Below are 20,461 nucleotides of genomic sequence, written 5' to 3'. Positions count from 1 at the left end.
TCATGAATGACACTTACGTAATTATTTAAAGATTTATTTATATATTTAATTTGTTTCATTAGATCCTCCATTGTTAGTATAAAAACGGACTTTGTCACCGTGCCCAAAATCAATTAAGTTATAGAATATTCTTATCAGTCACTGTCCTCTGTTTCAAACAATGTGGTATAACTTCAAACTGGGGGATGAAAGTTTTATAATCCTACAGTTTAGTCACATGTTTTCTCCGTTAGCGTTGCTGTGTACTTTAAAGGTGAAACCCATTTCCTTTGGCTCAAGGACCCATATACGCCCATAAGGTCAGAGGTCACCACCGGCTAGGTCCTGAGACAAATCGTTTTCATGTTTCCCAAATATTGACTGGAAGGTCTGCAACCCTGTGAGTCACAAGAAGGATTGGCCTGTTTGCCATCACTTTCAAACACAGGAGAGTAATTGGCGACCATGTTTGCTCTTGGATGACTTCTTGGTAGAAATACCACAAGTGGAATTATGATTTTTATCAGTGTGGGACATTTTGCACTTACTACTTGACCACTACTTGACCACTTCATTGGGTTCACCAATACAGGATGTATCAAAAATAATGCTCCTTCTTTAATGTGTTCATTTAACACATGTAAATCGTGCTACTTAGCATTATAAATGTATACACAGCTTTTAGTGCTCAAGACAATGTTTCATTATAACATCACTAAACAATGATCATTTGTAACTGTATCCAAAGGACAAATATGAGTAGTAATAATAATTAAAAGAAACAGGAATACCTTTGCACATTCCGAATTTTCATTGTATTATTTTTTTTAATTATGAGCTATAACACCGTTATTTCCACAATTCATAAAACATGTATATAATAAAATATATATTTATATTCATTTTGTTGGATATTATGATATATAATTAATTTACATTTTTGTATTGCACATAATATATAAAAAACAAAGAAAACAAAATAATTTTTCTTATCCTTTTATAAAAACATTTTGCCAAAAAATAACTTTGAATATTTTTATTAGTTTTTATTCACATTTTAATTATCTGTTGCTTGTCTTTTCTCCACTCTAGCACTTTAAAATTCAAGAAAATATAAAGTGCATTATAACTATATTTTATTGTTACTATATTATAAACTGTTGAATGAAATAGTCAGCATCCATCCATTTTCTACCACTTGTCCCTTTTTGGGGTTGCGGGGGGTGCTGGAGCCTATCTCAGCATATTTGACAAAATGTTTTTTTGTGTTTTTGCAGACCTCTAAATAATGTTTTTTTTTTACCTCAAAATTCAACAGACAATACCCCATAATGACAAGTTAAAAAAATATTTATTTATGTTTTATTGCAAATTTATCAAAAATAACTTAACAATCACATGTACATAAGTATTCAAAGCCTTTGCTCAATACTTTGTTGATGCACCTTTGGCAGCAAATACAGCCTGAAGTCTTTTTGAATACAATGCCACAAGCTTGGCACACCTATCTTTCCTCTTTGCAGCACCTCTCAAGCTCCGTCAGGTTGGATGGGAAGTGTTGGTTTTCATCCAGGATGTCTCTGTACATTGCTGCATTCATCTTAGTCTAGTCATGGAGGTGACCAAGAACCAGATGGTCACTCTGTCAGAGCTACAGCATTCTTCTGTGGAGAGAGGAGAACCTTCCAGAAGGACAACCATCTCTGCAGCAATCCACCAATCAGGCCTGTTTGGTATAGTCATGTGGCCAGATGGAAGCCATTTCTTTGTAAAAGGTTTTCCAAAATGCACCTGAAAGACTCTCAGGCCATGAGTAACACAATTCTCTGATCCGGTGAGACAAAGATTGAACTCTTTGGTGTGAATGCCAGGCGTCATGTTCAGTTCAGTTTCAGTTTATTTCGAACATGCAAACGATACAATGTAATACATCACATTTTTCCAGTTGTTTCATTACAGCACGTCCGAAAAGGAGTCGGAAGAAGCAGAGCTTATTTAATCCCACCCCTTCTCAGGTCTCAGCAATTTTATCCCATTTCCTTGTTCTCTGTAACAGGACAGGGAATAAATAAATAATAAATTAAACAGATATACCATAAGTAAGTAAACAAATAATAATCAACAATGGTTCAAGATATGCATCACAATTGTTCTTCTTCGTACTTTGTGAACACTTGTAGTTTGAACAGTCTCTTAAACAGAATCATATTGGTGCGTTGCCCAAGGACACAATGACCGTGGCGGGAATTGAACCTGAAACTCTCAAGTTGCTCTAACAAGTGAGCCACACTGCCCCAGAAGATGAATGCAGCAATGTACAGAGACATCCTGGATGAAAACCAACACTTCCCATCCAACCTGACGAAGCTTGAGAGATGCTGCAAAGAGGAATGGGCGAAACTGCCCAAAGATAAATGATAAATGGGTTATACTTGTATAGCGCTTTTCTACCTTCAAGGTACTCAAAGTGCTTTGACACTATTTCCACATTCACCCATTCACACACACTGATGGCGGGAGCTGCCATGCAAGGCGCCAACCAGCAGCCATCAGGAGTAAAGAGTGAAGTGTCTTGCCCAAGGACACAATGGACGTGACTAGGATGGTAGAAGGTGGGGATTAAACCCCAGTAACCAGCAACCCTCTGATTGCTGGCACGGCCACTCTACCAACTTCGCCACGCCACATCGTATTCAAAAAGACTTGAGGCTGTAATTAATGCCAAGGGATCATCAACAAAGTATTGAGAAAAGGCTGTGAATACTTATGTACATGTGATTTTTTTTAGTTTATTTGTAATACCTTTGCAAAATAAAATAAAAAATCCTGTTGTCATTATGGGGTTTTGTCAGTAAAATTTGTAAGACAAAAATGAATTTATTCCATTTTAAATCAAGGCTGTAACATAACGAAATGTGGAAAAAGTGAAGCGCTGTGAATACTTTCCGGATGTACTGCTTGTTTTATTATAACCTAATTAATAATCAATCCACAATGTCTGATACAAATAGGTTTAGTTTGCATTATCATCAATACCATCATTATGTATTATAAAATAATAATTTTTTTGTATACAACATTTTTAATCAGTCCAACAAAATAATACAATAATTCCAATTCCAAACCAAACACGGCCCAGCAACCTTCCGAATAGCAATCAACAGAGTAATTAAGAGGACACACAAACATGACACAAAACAATCCAAAGTAGTCACAGAAAAATTAATAACAACAGTATCAATATTACTAATAATTCCAACATAACAGTGATTAAAAATCCCTTGTCATCACAGCCATTAAAAACAAAAAAGAAGAATATTGTCACAGTGGCTTACACTTGCATCGCACCTCATAAGCATTGTGTTCTATATTTACCACGAGGATACAATAAGTTATATTTTAGGTTCGTTTAACAGTAAAAACCCATTTAAATATCGGATCCCATATTCCAATATATGACTCATTATCTAATCAAAATGCAGTTTTTTTTCTACTGATATCATCTCCATAGGTTTAATAATATAATTCTTATTTTTACTATATAAATTGTAATCTAGTATTAGTATGTCAGAAGAGAAATAAATAAGAATAATCTTGTTTAGTGTCTGATGTGAATCAAATTACATTGTGTATTCTACAAACCATTATTACTGTAAATAAACACAAGGATGGAGTCTGCATATTCATAAGCGTCTTCAGGTTCTTCTGCATCTTTTTCTCATGAACTTTGCATTTGAAAAAATGTTCCTTTTCATTTCTTCCTCAGCTCAGTCGTGATCCGAAAGATTTACTTGTTTCTTCTCGAGCCAGTTTGTTTATCTCCTGTGCGGATTTGTCGTATTTCTTTTGGCTGTGTGGAAACATTCTTCTTCTTTCGCTTTCACGGTTGAAGATTATCCCCAAAAAGAAGCTCCTGTGTGTTTTTTTTTGTGTGTGTGTGTGAGTGAAAGAGCTTCTTGTGCTCCTTCCAAACTCTGGACCAGACAACAGACTTCCTGTCAGTGCGTCTGCTTTACTACCGTTGACTTCATGTGAATGGCTTGTAAATGCCTTTATTGACCTTCTCTTTCTAGTCACAGCACAACAGTCCACAGTCTATATAAAAGCTCTAGAAGATACCATGCACCGATGCTTTATGGCAGCAATACAATTCAAACACCAACAGGTTTTGGCTTGTTTCACCTCCAGTGAAAAAGTCGCTAGTTGGTGTTCAGTTTCACTCTTCCCTCCTCTTTCTTCCCAGCTGCCTTTGAGCATGGCTGCTGCAGAGAGCTGCTGACCAGTCAGACCAGTTTTCAACATCGTGGCCTAATTACCACATTGGCTTTAGGGAGTTTGCATTGTTTAAAAGCTGCTTTTCAGATGGTTTCACTTCATGGAACGGAGAGACGCAAAAGTGGGATGTGTTGTAAGTCTTGATGGGCATTGGTCTCCGTACAAGAAGGACAACAAGACATCGCCACAGGTGAGTGTTACCTCGACTTACTTAGTCGTTACAGGTGGGCGATACTAGACGTTTTAATATCGATCCAATAACACAGGCCAGTATTGCCAAACTTTTTACTCTGACATTTTACAAAATGATTTAATGATTGTGCCTTTGATTTTATTGATCATGTTTAAAACAGAGAGAAGGATTAGAATTAGGGTTTAGACAAGCACAAACCTATTTTGAACTAACACACTTATTTGTCAACAATTGAATCCAACAATTTAAGACACTGGCTTTCATTACATATAAATAAATATTTCATCAAAATAAAGTAAATAGTGCAAAATAAGTAACCTACTGGTTCTCATTCAAATACCAAACCCAAAACCAGGGAAGTTGGCACGTTGTGTAAATCGTAAATAAAAACAGAATACAATGATTTGCAAATCTTGTTCAACCTATATTCAATTGAATAGACTGCAAAGACAAGATATTTAATGTTCGAACTGGAATTTTCTTTTTTTTTTTTGCAAATACTAGCTCATTTGGAATTTGATGGCACAAGTGGCAAAAAAGACTGAGAAAGTTGAGGAATGCTCATCAAACACTTATTTTTGAACATCCCACTGTCATGTCTTTGTGATCATGTTTTGTTTTAGTTATGTCCTGTTGGTTTAAGACTTTTTAGTTCCTGTTTACGGTTCCTGGTTTGGTCATCATGGCAACTTATTAGTTTCACCTGTCTCAGATGTTGGAATCACGCACCTGTTTGTAATCAAGAGAGAGTATTTAAGCCTGTCATTTTCTGTTGGTCGGCCTGGCGACATTGACTTCTGCTACCTCTGTTACGTCTACTAACTCTGTTACCCATGCTACGCTTGCTACCATAGTTTATGCTTCATGCCATGCCAAGTAAGTTTTGTTTTTCCATGTCACAGTTAGCGAGTTTTCCATAGTTTCTGTCCATGTGTCAGTATTTTTACAAAGCCACGTTTGTTCTCCGCCTTGTGCGCGCCTTTTGTTTGTTATTTTGTTAGAATAAAATTAAATGATGTACTTACCTTCATCCCATGTCCGATCCAATTCCTTTGCATTCCGGGAAAACAAACCATCCCACAGTCCACGTCGTGACACCCACAGGTCAACAGGCTAATTGGGAACAGGTGGGTGCCATGGTTGGGTATAAAAGTAGCTACCATGAAATGCTCAGTCATTCACAAACAAGGATGGGGCGAGGGTCACCACTTTGTGAACAAATGCGTGAGCAAATCGTCAAACAGTTTAAGAACAACATTTCTCAAGCAGCTATTGCAAGGAATTTAGGGATTTCACCATCTACGGTCCGTAATATCATCAAAAGTTTCAGAGAATCTGGGGGAAATCACCCCCAGATAAGCAGCAATGCCCGTTACCTTCGATCCCTTAGGCGGTACTGCATCAAAAAGCGACATCAGTGTGTAAAGGATATCACCACATGAGCTCAGGAACACTTCAGAAAACCACTGTCAGTAACTACAGTTCGTCGCTACATCTGAAAGTGCAAGCTAAAACTCTACTATGCAAAGCAAATGCCATTTATCAACAACACCCAGAAACGCCGCCGACTTCGCTGGGCCCAACCTCATCTAAGATGGACTGATGCAAAGTGGAAAAGTGTTCTGTGGTCCACATTTCAAATTGTTTTTGGAAACTGTGGACGTCGTGTCCTCCACAACAAAGAGGAAAAGAGCCATCCGTATTGTTCTAGGCGCAAAGTTCAAAAGCCAGCATCTGTGATGGTATGGGGGTGTATTAGTGTCCAAGGAATGGGTAACTTACACATCTGTGAAGGCGCCATTAATGCTGAAAGGTACATACAGGTTTTGGAGCAACATATGTTGCCATCCAAGCAACGTCTTTTTCATGGACGCCCCTGCTTATTTCAGCAAGACAATGCCAAGCCACATTCTGCACATGTTACAACAGCGTGGCTTTGTAGTAAAAGAGTGCAGGTACTAGACTGGCCTGCCTGTAGTCCAGACCTGTCTCCCATTGAAAATGTGTGGCGCATTATGAAGCGTAAACTACGACAACGTAGACCCCGGACTGCTGAACAACTTAAGCTGTACATCAAGCAAGAATGGGAAAGAATTCCACCTGAAAAGCTTCAAAAATTGGTCTCCTCAGTTCTCAAACGTTTATTACTGAGTGTTGTTAAAAGGAAAGGCCATGTGCCAACGTTTTTGCAATGTGTTGCTGCCATTAAATTCTAAATGAATGATTATTTAAAAAAAAAAAAAAAACAGTTTCTCAGTTACATTAAACATTAAATATCTTGTCTTTGCAGTCTATTCAATTGAATATAAGTTGAAAATGATTTACAAATCATTGTATTCTGTTTTTATTTATGATTTACACAACATGCCAACTTCACTGGATTTGAGTTTTGTACTATGTATAAATATATAGATTATATATACTTTGTATATATATGTATATATCATATGTATATTATATATATATATATATATATATATATATATATATATATATATATATATATATATATATATATATATATATTCTCCATGAGAAACAATGTAAACAACAAAAGTCCATATTTTAGTCAACATTTGTACACTTTCAACACAAACTTAAAGGGGAACTGGGCACATTTTTTGTAATTTTGCCTATCGTTCACAATCATTATGAGAGACACGAACACACGTGTGGGTTTTTATTTTAATTTTAAAAAGGATCAAAAAAACGCTTGAAAGATGCGGCTAATGGGAGTCACCGTTGTAAGCTTCATAGCCCTCTAAAACAACTCCAAAACCCTCCATCGACGTTTCATATACGCACTGCAAGTCTATATATAATGTAGAAACAGACTCCTTCATAACAATATGTAATATTTTTAACATTAACCGTATTTTGATCATTTTAATCAATTCCGGCACTGATTTATTCCGCGCATTAATTTCTGTTTCCATAGCAGCACACGTCTGACTTCTGGCAACATGTGTGTTCTTACTCCCGGAATCAAACACGAGTGTGTGTTCTAATCATGGCAGACTTGGTAACAGACAACAAAGACGACTATTTTTGGAAAAATAATGATTCATAAACGTATCTTTTGGACCTGAATGAATGGAGTATGAACTGCTGCTTATAGAAGCCAATACGAAGGAAGAGTGAGATGGTGGAACAGACGGAGGCCGACAGAGTGAGGTGAAAGCCACTCGAAGCTGCAAATGTGGAATTTGGACACAAGCTATTTCGACATAAATGGCGTGCTTACCCAAAATAAACCAGAAAAAACGTCCCAGGCCAGCTGGACCAGACGAACTGTCCATCGAGTGAGTCACTTTAATATCGATCTTGATACCCGCCTTCCGCCCAAATGCAGCTGAGATAGGCTCCAGCAGCCCCCGCGACCCCGTAAGGCACAAGCGGTAGGAAATGGATGGATGGATTATTAATATCTTTATATACCAGGGGTGTCCAAAGTGCGGCTTGGGCGCCTTTGTAGGTTTTTATTGGCCACCGACATGTGAAAATGAAATTAGTTCATTATTAATGAGGTCTATTAGATAAAACACTAACAACTAATTGCATTATCACCTATAACACAAAAGCTAAGACAACTGTTTCATTTCAAATAGCTTAGCATATTCTGATATGCCTTGAATTCCTTCCTTCGTTCTTTAATTTTTTTCATTTTGTCGCCCAAAGTGGAAAACGTTTGGACACCCCTTTTATGTACGGTACATATATATAATATTCGTTCTTGGGAAGCTGACTTTTTTCATCAAATTGAACCTTTTAAGTGGCCTAGTGTTTAGAGTGTCCGCCCTGAGATCGGTAGGTTGTGAGTTCAAACCCCGGCCGAGTCATACCAAAGACTATAAAAATGGGACCCATTACCTCCCTGCTTGGCACTCAGCATCAAGGGTTGGAATTGGGGGTTAAATCACCAAAAATGATTCCTGGGCGCGGCCACCGCTGCTGCCCACTGCTCCCCTCACCTCCCAGGGGGTGAACAAGGGGATGGGTCGAATGCAGAGGACAAATTTCACCACACCTAGTGTGTTTGTGACAATCATTGGTACTTTAACTTAAATTGTACCTTAAATAACTTGTTTACTATTTCCATACATCAACCTAATAAAGCGGCCAACCATGCATTTGGGAAATGTGTTTCTCTTACCAGAACTCAAATTCAATCGTAAACAACATTTTTTTTTTTTTTAAATAAATGCCAAAAATAGCCTGCATGTTGGCACGACCCTGGAACTCTAAAAGCGATAACACACATGCACACTTGGCACATGAACAAACACATTGTGTCCAGCGCCACTTAAGTAGCCCTTCCACCATGACTCTTTTCATTATCAAACCATTGCTCACCTGCGTCATGTGAGTGATTTCCCATAAATGGTGTAGTATGGAACAATATGAGAGGAAGGATATACAGTATGTATGTCGAAGAGTAGGAAAAGGAGTGTGTTGGACAACAGGCAAGGTGTGGCTTCAGCAATGCAGTGACTTTGTGTGGGAGGAGACACGCATACAGGCAGGTAAAAACACTCAGAAGCTTCCTCATTGTGGAGCAAGAAGGTGTAGGTTTCTACGAGATAAGGTACGGACATTTTTGAACTTCTTTCAATGAAATAAATCGATCAAGGAAGTGTCTTCTTCTAAAGGCACGTACCCCAAAGACCATAGACAACAGTTTGGTTCCATTTTGTTCACTAAGAAAATGAACAAAATGCAGTTTTAGAATAGCTCTAAAACTGCATTTTTGTCTCAGTAAACAACATTTGTTGGACACTCTTGTACTGGGTGTCTATTGAGCATGTGTACCTAACCTTGTGGCAAGTGTGCTACATTTTCCCAAGGGCCAGATTTTTTTCTCAGCAGGGGGTTGTTGATGTCGTCGGGATGTAACAATTTGAACATTTCATATCAACTTTTTTTTTACTTCCGATGCCGATATTGGAGCCTTGAATATCGACCGATACTGATATCAGTCCGATCAACACGAACCATAGCACATACTTGTCATTTTTGCAGTGTGGATTGTTAGAAAAGGCTTGATCAAGTGAAGTTACTCAGGTAACAATAGTATTTATGAAAAACACTAACCTTATGACAGTTTCTGAAGTGGAACAATACTTTGTTTTTGGCGACACCGATTCACTGAATTAAGGTCATAACGCAGCGAATGATGCAAACACGCTTGTTACTGGAAATTTTTTGCATATTTCATACTTGCTTATGTTGACAAATGCGCTGTTTTAGACTGCAATTTTGTATCAATTAAGGACACTTACTATGTCTAGCTTGTGTGCTGTTGTGTGCTCAGCTGTTGTGTAGCTGCTAGCTCATAGTAGCCTAAAACCTACCATGTTTCCTTTTCGTAAATGTATTGAGTAAAATACTTTAAACGTCCAATCTTGTGTGCTTATTGGAGGACATTTAGATTTTAACCGGCTGTCTAGTTTTGCATAAGTAAACATGCTGTAGGACTGCTTGCAAACTGAGATCTTTTTTCTAGCTGATATCTACTTAATTTTTTGCTATTATCGGACCGATATTCCACCTCAATATAAAATCGGAACACCCCTAGTTATCATTATCGTCACAATATTGTTGAATGTGCACAAACATACTTATACACACGCTGAAACTTATAAACCAAGTTTTATTTTCAAAACGTTAATGTGTCTTGCATTCATGTAAGCATCTAAGCTAGCTAGTGATTAGTGCGCTAGCTGCTTCTCTTGAAAATGTGCTAATCAATCATGTGTTTACTATACATACAATTTGAAAAGACAGACAGATACACTACGATTAAATATTTTTTTCATTTTTAATCGTTTTCTTTGAGACCCTATATTGTTTAATTTGCATAATTGACCTTGGAACATGTCATTTTTAAAAAATGCTAAAAAATATGTTTTATGTATTTATATTCGGAGGAGTGTATTGATAGCGGTCCGAATTTGTTGATCTTCTTTATTCGAGTCGTCTTCTTCTGCTGTTTTTTTATTGTGACGCCTACGCCTCGTTGTGGCCCCCTGCTTGGGTATGAGAAGTCTCGTGAAAAAGAATGGGGATGTTTATTAAAGTTAAAGTTAAAGTACCAATGATTGTCACACACACACTAGGTGTGGCACAAATTTTCCTCCGCATTTGACCCATGCCCTTGTTCACCCCCTGGGAGGTGAGGGGAGCAGTGGGCAGCAGCGGTGGCCGCGCCCGGGAAGCATTTTTGGTGATTTAACCCCCAATTCCAACCCTGCAAACAGGATGAGGGTCTCTATGTCAAATATATCTAAACAGAGGGCCTATCAATGTGCATTATAACAAAAACAATAACACTGAAAATATGGATAGATAGTTCAACTCATAATAACTATGATGTCAGTCGAAAAATCAATCAATCAATCAATCAATCAATCAATCAATGTTTATTTATATAGCCCTAAATCACAAGTGTCTCAAAGGGCTGCTAAGCATTGATAACGAGTCATATTTTGAAATATGGGATATAATATATGGATTTGTTTTAACTATTAAATGAACTTAAAATATTTATCTTTTTTCCTCTAATGGCTTAAGTGTGGTTATCAAGCTTATGACATACAACGTAAGTGTAAGACAGCGGGATTGTTGTAGTTGATGGTGATAGATAAGTGATAATAATAATAATAATGATATGTATTGTTTTTGTTATTGTAATTAATTATGTTTGTTGTTGTTTAATGTTTTTAATGACTATTATTGTTATTGATATTGTTGTTTTTACTATTGGTTAAAACAATAAGAAACAAACAGAGAGCACGTTGCTTAAATCCAAGTATATTTTGTCATTTCATGTTGAGTATTGGATTATAAATTCAGAATGAAGGGGTCAAAGCGGTGAAAAGTTAAAATATGTTCATTCCCCTGAGGGGAGAGCTCTTTTAGTCATGTGGTGCATGATCTAGTAGACTTTGGGACCATACCGCTGCTTTCTTTTGTGCACATCTTTGTAGCGGAAAAGTACTACACATTGTTGTCAGGGGTTTGTGTTTAAGAAATGCCCAAAATAACTCTCACTTTCCAGAGTTAGACCTCCTCAGAGGGATTTATTTATTACAAGGATTTTCCTAAAATAAGAGCAAGAAACCACTGTACCATGGAGATTCACCCCCAAACAAATGCAAGTGTGGATGATTCCTCTTTGCAGGCGTGAGTCTTCCACGAGTGCAACATGTTCTCCTCTGCGACCCCCTACAAGAACCAGCACTACGCTGAGCTCAAGAAGGAATGCATCAAGAGTAAAAAACTCTTTGAGGATCCAGAGTTTCCAGCTATAGATTCGTCGCTGTATTTTCGGAAACCACCGCGTGGTATTGCGCAATGGAAACGTCCTGGGGTGAGTGATTGAATGGGTATTTGTGTCAGTTTGTGTTGGGAAACTTCTGGAAGTCAATAAGAAGTAGTCCAGACTTACTGTAGAAGTGATTTAGTGTGAATCTTATCAAATGTACAAGCCATGTCGTGTACTAATCATTGTTCTTGTGCAACACTCAACACTGTGAATTAAAGCCAGATGAATACATTTTTGACTGAATGTAACTCCCACATTCATGTGACGCAGGCAGCCGCTACAAAGCTCCTTATCGCATCTGATGAGATTACTGTAATAACTAGGCTTCAGTGCATCAGAAAAGATACTCATCAGTGAAATCATCACTTTAATGTTTGCAAATTAAAACAAATGACCAGTGGATACTTTGGGACACGTAATTACTCACATCCACACAAAGGCATGATATGATTTGTAATGATGATGACAAAGATACAGATACTAGTAGTACTATTAATAGTAATAAACAATAAAATATTCTATTTATAGATACTTCACTTTCCTGAATACTTCATACAAGTTATCCAAAAAAAATTGAGAACATTCATTGAACATAAATTAAATAATATAAATAAAACTTTACAACAAGTAGTCAATAAAATAAAGATCAAATAAAACAGTAAAAACATTGTTCTGCTATGATAAATTGTAATATACTAAGTTGGTTTATTGATTATTTATTTGGAAATAAACCTTTTTTTTTTTTAAAATAAATTATAGGACATTCTTTTTTGCTATTAAAAAACATGTACATTTTAAAAATACTTTCAAAAGTATTAGTTTAAAGCTACAAATGAGGTTTATTTGAAAAATAACAAACTTAAAGGGAAACTGCAGTTTTGGGGAATGTTGCCTATCGTTCACAATGAGAGACAAGAAGACAAAAGTACTTTATTTTTTTCGCTTTCTAACATATACAAATCGGCTTGTTCGAGGTGGCCAGCAATGCAGTTAATGGGAGCAATCAATTCTACCTCTAAATCACTTTAAAAATGCATTTAAAAACCGTCAACAATACTTCATTTACGGTCTGTAACCTGTATAGTAACCAACTGAAGCGCCATTGTTATTGTAAGAGCAAACACTGAGGAACACTTTTTCTATCGTAGTAACACATCGGCATGCTACGGCATTAGCCGTACAAGGTAACTACGGCAAGAGATAAGCTAGCTTCTACAACAACACGGAACGCATTTGAGTTTGTAATGCACAACACTGCGATAGAACACCAATCTGTACTGACTGAAAAACATGAACAATTATATTACAGTATCTGTAAAGTTTTAGCACACATTTCATGTTTTGTTTGGACACAGCGAGCCAGACAGCATATGTACTGTAGTTGTACTAACACACATGACGTACTGCTTGTATCATGATTGATATTAAAGTGATTCATTCGATGGACAGTTAGTTTCCTCTTGATTTTGGGTGAGCAATCCATTCAAGGCGAAATAGCTTGTCTCCAAAGTTCCATATTCTTCGCGTCAAATTCGCTTTCATTCCCTTCTCCTGGCGTCCGTCTACTCCAAAGTCTCACTCTTCCTTCGTGCTCGCTTCTATAAGCAGCAGTATATTTAGCTTCAAAAGTATAAAGTTGTAAATCCTCATTTATCCAAAAATAGTCGTCTTCAATGTCTGTTACCAAGTTAGACGTGTGTTTGATTCCGGAAGTAGGAACACACATGTTGCCAGAAGTCAGACGTTTGCTGCTATGTAAACAGAAATCAATGCGCGGAAGAAATCAGTCCCGGAAATTATTAAAATGATCAAAATATGGCAAATATTGAACAAATTGTTATGAACAAGTCTGTTACTACATCATATGTAGACTTGCAGTGTGTATGAAATGTTGATGGAGGGTTTTGAAGTTGTTTTAGAGGGCTTTGAAGGTTGCAACGGTGACTCCCATTAGCCGCATCTTTCAAGCGTTTTTTATCCTCTTTAAAATCGTCAAAAAACCCCATGTGTGTTCTCGTCTCTTATAATGATTGTGAACGATAGGCAAAATTCCAAAAAAAAGAGCAATTCCCCTTTAAAGAGCAATTAGAAATCTTAAACAACAAACTAGTAAAAGCAATTGGTAGAACTTGCGTGTTAATGCTAAAAAGCAGAGGCCAAACTGAAATGCTAAAAGTTATCACTCTGGCCAGATAGTGTCAGGTAGCAAAAAATATGACTCTTAGGTGTATACCTGCTAAATTCGCAAAAAAGTTAGCATGCTAATTGTTAGCATGCTAAATACCAAAATATGTGACTCTAAAGTGTACACCTACAAAAATTGCTAGAAAAAAGCTAGCATGCTAACGCTAGCATGCTGAATGATACCATGCGTCAAATACCCAAATATATGATTCTGAGCTCTATACCATGCTAATTTTGGCATACTAGCAATTGATTAAAACTAGTAAAAAAACACTTTTGAACGGTTTGAATTGGTTGAGAAATGTAAAAGTTTGAAAAATTACCCATTAATTTGGAGTAGTAAAAATGTTTCTAAAAAATTTACCATTCCTGGAAATGTAGGAATTTTTTGATAATAAACATTTTTGAGCCCAAACACAAGTAAGATGAGCAATAAGTTTTAGAAGCTGAGTGCTAAACAAATACAGCTTTATTGAACCACTATAGCATCAGCAGCATTGCTAGGTGCTCAACATACAAACTAACCATAATAAATCATAATAAAACAAATACTTACTGGACAATCTCCACTCTCGCTGGAATGCCGAACAATAGGACGCTCACATAATTCCGTTTGGATGAAGACTCAATCACAATCCTCTCGAATGGTGAAAAAAGTGTCTTTTTCACAATCTCGGGGGATGTCAAAGTTGACTAGCCTGTCGGACCATGGCCACATGTGTCTACTAGCAAGTGAGAGATGCATTAATTATAATCTAGAATTTATTTTTGGCAATTTAGAGATGAAGCAGAAGCAGCCGCCGGCTTAGTGTGTCAACAATAGCAGCGTAAGCTAGCAGTAGCTCACTGCTATCAATGCTGTTGACTCAATTGTTAGCTATTTATTTAGGATTTCCAATGCATAAAAAAAGCCAAGCATATTAGTTATTGACTAAAGGATTGTGGAAGGTAAACACCACATCTCTTTTAAATTTTTGCGTATTTTCAGTTTGACTGATCTGATAATATGCTCAGAGTGCAGAGGCGTTACTACAGTGACGTAAAATCTACAGAAATTGCCGAAGATATTCAGAGCAGAATATTTTAAAATGGTCGACTGAATTTGTGATGTTTAGACGGTATTTTCACATACTTTGTGGATAGTAAATAGAAATGGATATGGTTTAATGGATACCGTATTTTTCGGAGTATAAGTCGCACCGGCCGAAAATGCATAATAAAGAAGGAAAAAAACATATATAAGACGCATTTTTGGGGGAAATTTATTTGATAAAACTCAACACCAATAATAGACATTTGAAAGGCAATTTAAAATAAATAAAGAATAATGAACAACAGGCTGAATAAGTGTACGTTATATGAGGCATAAATAACCAACTGAGAACGTGCCTGGTATGTTAACGTAACATATTATGGTAAGAGTCATTCAAATAACTATAACATATAGAACATGCTATACGTTTACCAAACAATCTGTCACTTCTAATCGCTAAATCCGATGAAATCTTATACGTCTAGTCTCTTACGTGAATGAGCTAAATAATATTATTTGATATTTTACGGTAATGTGTTAATAATTTCACACATAAGTCGCTCCTGAGTATAAGTCGCACCCCCGGCCAAACTATGAAAAAAACTGCGACTTATAGTCCAAAAAATACGGTACAGTGAAACACAAATAAGCATATAAAGTCAACTTGTTTTTCCACTTTACTGATACTTGTATATACTACTCACTGTTTTTGTTCAACGAGTTAACCATAGCTTCTTCAAAGTAATAAAGTTAGCTTTCTTTGATCTGATTGGCTGGAAATTAAGTTAAAGTACCAATGATTGTCACACACACACTGGGTGTGGTGAAATTTGTCCTTTGCATTTGCCCTTGTTCACCCCCTGGGAGGTGAGGGGAGCAGTGGGCAGCAGCGGTGCCACGCCCGGGAATCATTTTTGGTGATTTAACCCCTAATTCCAAACCTTGATGCTGAGTGCCAAGCAGGGAGGTAATGGGTCCCATTTTTATAGTCTTTGGTATGACTCGGCCGGGGTTTGAACTCACAACCTACCGATCTCAGGGCGGACACTCTAAGCACTAGGCCATTTTGACTTTTAGCAAACATGGTTATTTTCCCTGAAGGTATGTTTATTGAATATAATTGGTTTGTCATGTGATTAAAGAAGACATAGTTTTTAGGGTGTAAAAGATGTTTGCGTGTCACTAATAAATGTTACTAATGTGCTGCAGGAGATCAGCAATGACCCGCACCTGTTTGTGGAGGGCGTCAGCTCCCATGACTTGAACCAAGGCTCAGTGGGGAACTGCTGGTTTGTGGCTGCCTGCTCTTGCTTGGCCCTGAAACCTAACCTGTGGAAAAGGGTGAGCTTATTTGATTGTTGTTGTTGTTGTTGAAATGAAGGGCTGTTAGTATGTCTGAGCAACCGCATGCTAACATATATGCAACCTAGCTGACAGCAGGATTTCACCTCAGTTTCACTCATTCCAGCCAAACTCGCATAACTAGGTCAAATAAGTCTTCTTTCCCCTAGTAAAGTACTAAACTTTAAATAAAAGTCTTTAAAACCTGTTTCCAGGTCATTCCGGACTGGAAGGAGCAGGAGTGGGACTCCAAACACCCGGAGGAATATGCCGGAATCTTTCACTTTCAGTTTTGGGTGTTTGGCAAGTGGGTGGATGTTGTCGTGGATGACCGCCTTCCTACAATAAATGGAGAACTCATCTACTGTCACTCCAAAGACAACAATGAATACTGGAGTGCTCTGTTGGAGAAGGCCTACGCCAAGTGAGTACACTTATTTAAAATTCATCACATACAAATTCTATTAAAAACTATTATAATTTATTTTAAGTATTTGTGTCAAAGAAGATCATTGCTGTCTTTCTTTTCTATTACAACATGCCGACTCACCATTCTGTGTTAATTACAAATAATGATATGGCGTATGCTAATCTTATTACTTTAAAATGGTTGTTATAATTTTAAAATATTAATATGGCATTATTTTTGTCATTAGTATTATCTACAAATTAAAAATGATTATTATTCATGCAAATCACAGACATCTAATAAAATACATATTTATTATGTATTCCTATTATTAATATTAAATGTGAGGAGCAGTAATTTTTTTTAACAATACTGCTATTACTGTAATAATAATCCTGACATTAGTATCTAATACAGAGCAATAGGCCGAATCACCACTCCATATGAAATATGAAAAATATATATTAAACTTAAGCTAAAAATATGAAATACTTAATAAAAAGGAGCTGTCGAATACATTTTGAATACCAATTATTTATAATAATATTATGATAACAAAAATTCTGATAGCTTTTGATAATGATTTAGATTTTTTTAATTTTGTATTATTTCAATATTATTGCAGTTGTAGTAATATTAGTAATCATAACAATAATAATAATATTTGTAATATTTTTAATGTCATGATTACCATGACAATTACAATCATTCTAAATAAATAATAACAATATTGTAATTTAATTAAATATTTTTTTTAAATATTTATGAAAACCGTGAATTAATTACGAATTATTATGTATACTGTGGTAATATTTCCGTGCTGTTTTTTTTGTAATGATTATCGATAATTACAACGGTATGTATGAACACGTCCCCTGTGCCCTAATTCAGGCTCTCTGGCTGCTATGAGTCGCTTGAGGGGGGCAACACTGGAGACGCCGTGGTGGACTTCAGTGGAGCTGTGTCTGAGGCCATCAACCTGGAAGGCGAGGCTTACTACAAAGACCAGAAGAAGCTAGACCATCTCTTTGTAGACCTACTGAAGGTGTACGACCGAGGCGGCATCATAAGCTCCTCCATTAAGGTCAGTGCTGTGTCCTTGTGGTGGCGCGGTGTGGGAATTGAAGAGAATTCATCTTCACAGGATGTTAGATGTTTTTCTTTTCCTCAGGCGGAACCTCATGAAATTGAGCTCAAAATGGCTAATGGGCTGGTGAAAGGTCACGCGTACTCTGTGACGGCAGTAAAGAAGGTGCGTCTGGGTCACGGGCTGATAGCCTACTTCAAGAATGACACCATCCCGATGATCCGCATGAGGAATCCCTGGGGAAAGACGGAGTGGAATGGAGCTTGGAGTGACAGGTGAGAAAAGGAAGTTCATCTTACAGCTTATTAATATTGGTTAAATAATATTGAGAACCACTGCCTTATAAAGAGAGAACATGACTGTACTTAATACTGGCACTTAAGTAGAAACAATACACATTTTTGCTTGCAACTTCTAGCGCTATTTTCATGCTACTCATTAACCATTACAGCTGTATACTATTTACTTAGTGTTGTCTATGTAATTGATATTATGGAGTAATTAGACCCTTTGATGTTATATTTCATGTTCTATGGTTATCATCACACTATTCTTCCTTGTCATTACTGGTACCCTGAAGTGGTATCATCACACAAAAAAATACAAAGAAAAAGCAGAATATAATAGGAGTGTCCCGATCAGATATTGATATCAGTTCGATATCAGCAAAAAAATAAAGAAAACATTAAGTACTGGATGATATCTTGCATTTAAAATCTCCAATACAAGCAGTCTTATAGCTTGTTTACTTGTGCAAAGCTGTACAGCCAGTTAATATTCGAATGTCCTCCACTAAATAAGCACACATGATTGGTCTTTTCTTGTATTTTATTGAAGTCGTTTACAAAAGGTAAACATGGGCTACTAGGAACTAGCAGCTACACAACACCTAAGCACACAATAGCACACCAGCTGGACATACATAAAAAGTGTCCTTTACTGAAAGTTATTGCGGTCAAAAACGCCACATTTGTCAATATAATCAAGTATTAAATGATTATGGTTTCATATGACTTACAGATACAAAGTCTCGAAGGCAAAGGCGTATTCGAAAGTATGCAGTAACAAACGTGTCCGCATCATTCAACTCACTGCACCATTAGCCTAATTTAATGAATTATTGTGACCACTATGTGTCGCCAAAAAACTACCACTTCAATTGGGGCGGCGGGCTCGGTTAGTATAGCGACGGTGCCAGCAACTTGAGGGTTCCAGGATTGATCCCCACTTCCGCCATCCTAGTCACTGCCGCTGTGTCCTTGGGCAAGATACTTTACCCACCTGCTCCCAGTGCCACCCACACTGGTTTAAATGTACAGTAGCTTAAAGATGTAGATAATGGGTTTCACTATGTAAAGCGCTTTGAGCCTCTAGAGAAAAGCGCTATATAGATATACTTCATTTCACTTGAAAATTTATCATAAGGTTAATGTTTTTCGTACCTACCATTGTTCTAAGTAATTTCACTTGATCCAACCTTTTATAACATTCACTACAAAATAATACAATTATGTACGATTTGGGCCGATATCGCAATAGATTAATATCGGTATCGGCCAATATTCAAAGCTTTATTATCGGTATCGTATTGGAAGTAAAATAACTTGTTTCAGGACAACCTACAATATATTTGTGGATGATGCTTACTTAGTTGAAGTTCTTTTGAAGGAAAAGATGATCTAATTTCAAAATGAAGGAAGTTTTCACTGTGATAATTTTAGGGTGCACCCATTTTATTATGACTGTGTAATAATGTCACTTATACTTTTGTCAGTTCTGAGGAATGGTCAAAAGTCGGCGACACGGAAAGGGGCAACCTCGGTATCACAGTGGAAGATGATGGCGAGTTCTGGTGAGAGATCGCGCATCCAAACCAATCCTCCTTTAGAAACTTCTGAGATCATTTTCTCACTCGACATCCACAGGATGTTTTTCACAGACTGGTGCAAGCACTTCACAGATGCCGACGTTTGCCGTCTCATCAACACGTCTGTGTTGAGCCTCCATAAGACCTGGCATGAAGTGGTGCACTTTGGGAGCTGGACCAAGCAAGCGGAGCCTCTCTTGAACCGCTGTGGTGGCTGTGCAAACCATAAGCAGACCTTCCTGCAGAACCCACAGGTATTATACAACAGACAATACTCCTGTACAATCTAATTTGAGTGATTCACATTAATTATTGTAATGGACGCTGCATGAGACAAGCATTTAAAAAAGTGTGTAAAAATAACATGAAAACTACAAATGAAACTACAAATCAAATGTCCCTTCATTTTGTCAATGTTTTTTTTAAAGATGTCACAAACAAAAAGAAGCTGCTTTTGAGTAGGAATGCATACTGAACTTGGTACACAAGTCTGTTAGTACTATTGGGTACCGATTCACGTAAAATCTAACAGGGCTATATTTCGATACCTTTGTTGCACGGGCGTCACGTCCGTCGTAGGCTCAGCGCTGGCTCAAACACTTGGTCGGGAAACAAGCAGTCAAGTGCTCAGCGCGGACTCAGCCGGACTGCCTCTTTGGCATGGTTATAACTTTTCATGCCACAAAGCAAGAAGGAAGAAGGCACTCAAAAGTACAGACAAAATGCGCTAGCTTGATGCTAATTTACATTGGATGTGCCATAGACATGC

The 20,461-nt window shown here is 37.2% G+C and overlaps 1 protein-coding gene across 3 annotated transcripts in view; it reads left to right on the top strand.

The window, feature by feature from the left end:
* Positions 1 to 4,151: 4,151 nt before the first annotated feature.
* Positions 4,152 to 20,461, top strand: part of LOC133607582 (calpain-5-like) — a 28,142-nt gene continuing 11,832 nt past the window's right edge. The window contains exons 1-8 of one of the 3 annotated variants that reach the window (XM_061962343.1): positions 4,152 to 4,444; positions 11,628 to 11,816; positions 16,198 to 16,329; positions 16,545 to 16,753; positions 17,630 to 17,822; positions 17,910 to 18,100; positions 19,600 to 19,677; positions 19,751 to 19,946. In XM_061962343.1, the coding sequence (XP_061818327.1) occupies positions 11,652 to 11,816; positions 16,198 to 16,329; positions 16,545 to 16,753; positions 17,630 to 17,822; positions 17,910 to 18,100; positions 19,600 to 19,677; positions 19,751 to 19,946 (1,164 nt within the window). In that variant the 5' untranslated portion in view covers positions 4,152 to 4,444; positions 11,628 to 11,651. The other 2 variants (XM_061962345.1, XM_061962344.1) reach the window with 2 other exon arrangements.

Source organism: Nerophis lumbriciformis, linkage group LG09 (genome assembly GCF_033978685.3).
Source record: "Nerophis lumbriciformis linkage group LG09, RoL_Nlum_v2.1, whole genome shotgun sequence".
Lineage (NCBI taxonomy): Eukaryota > Metazoa > Chordata > Actinopteri > Syngnathiformes > Syngnathidae > Nerophis > Nerophis lumbriciformis.
This window is presented reverse-complemented; position numbering and strand designations above follow the sequence as displayed.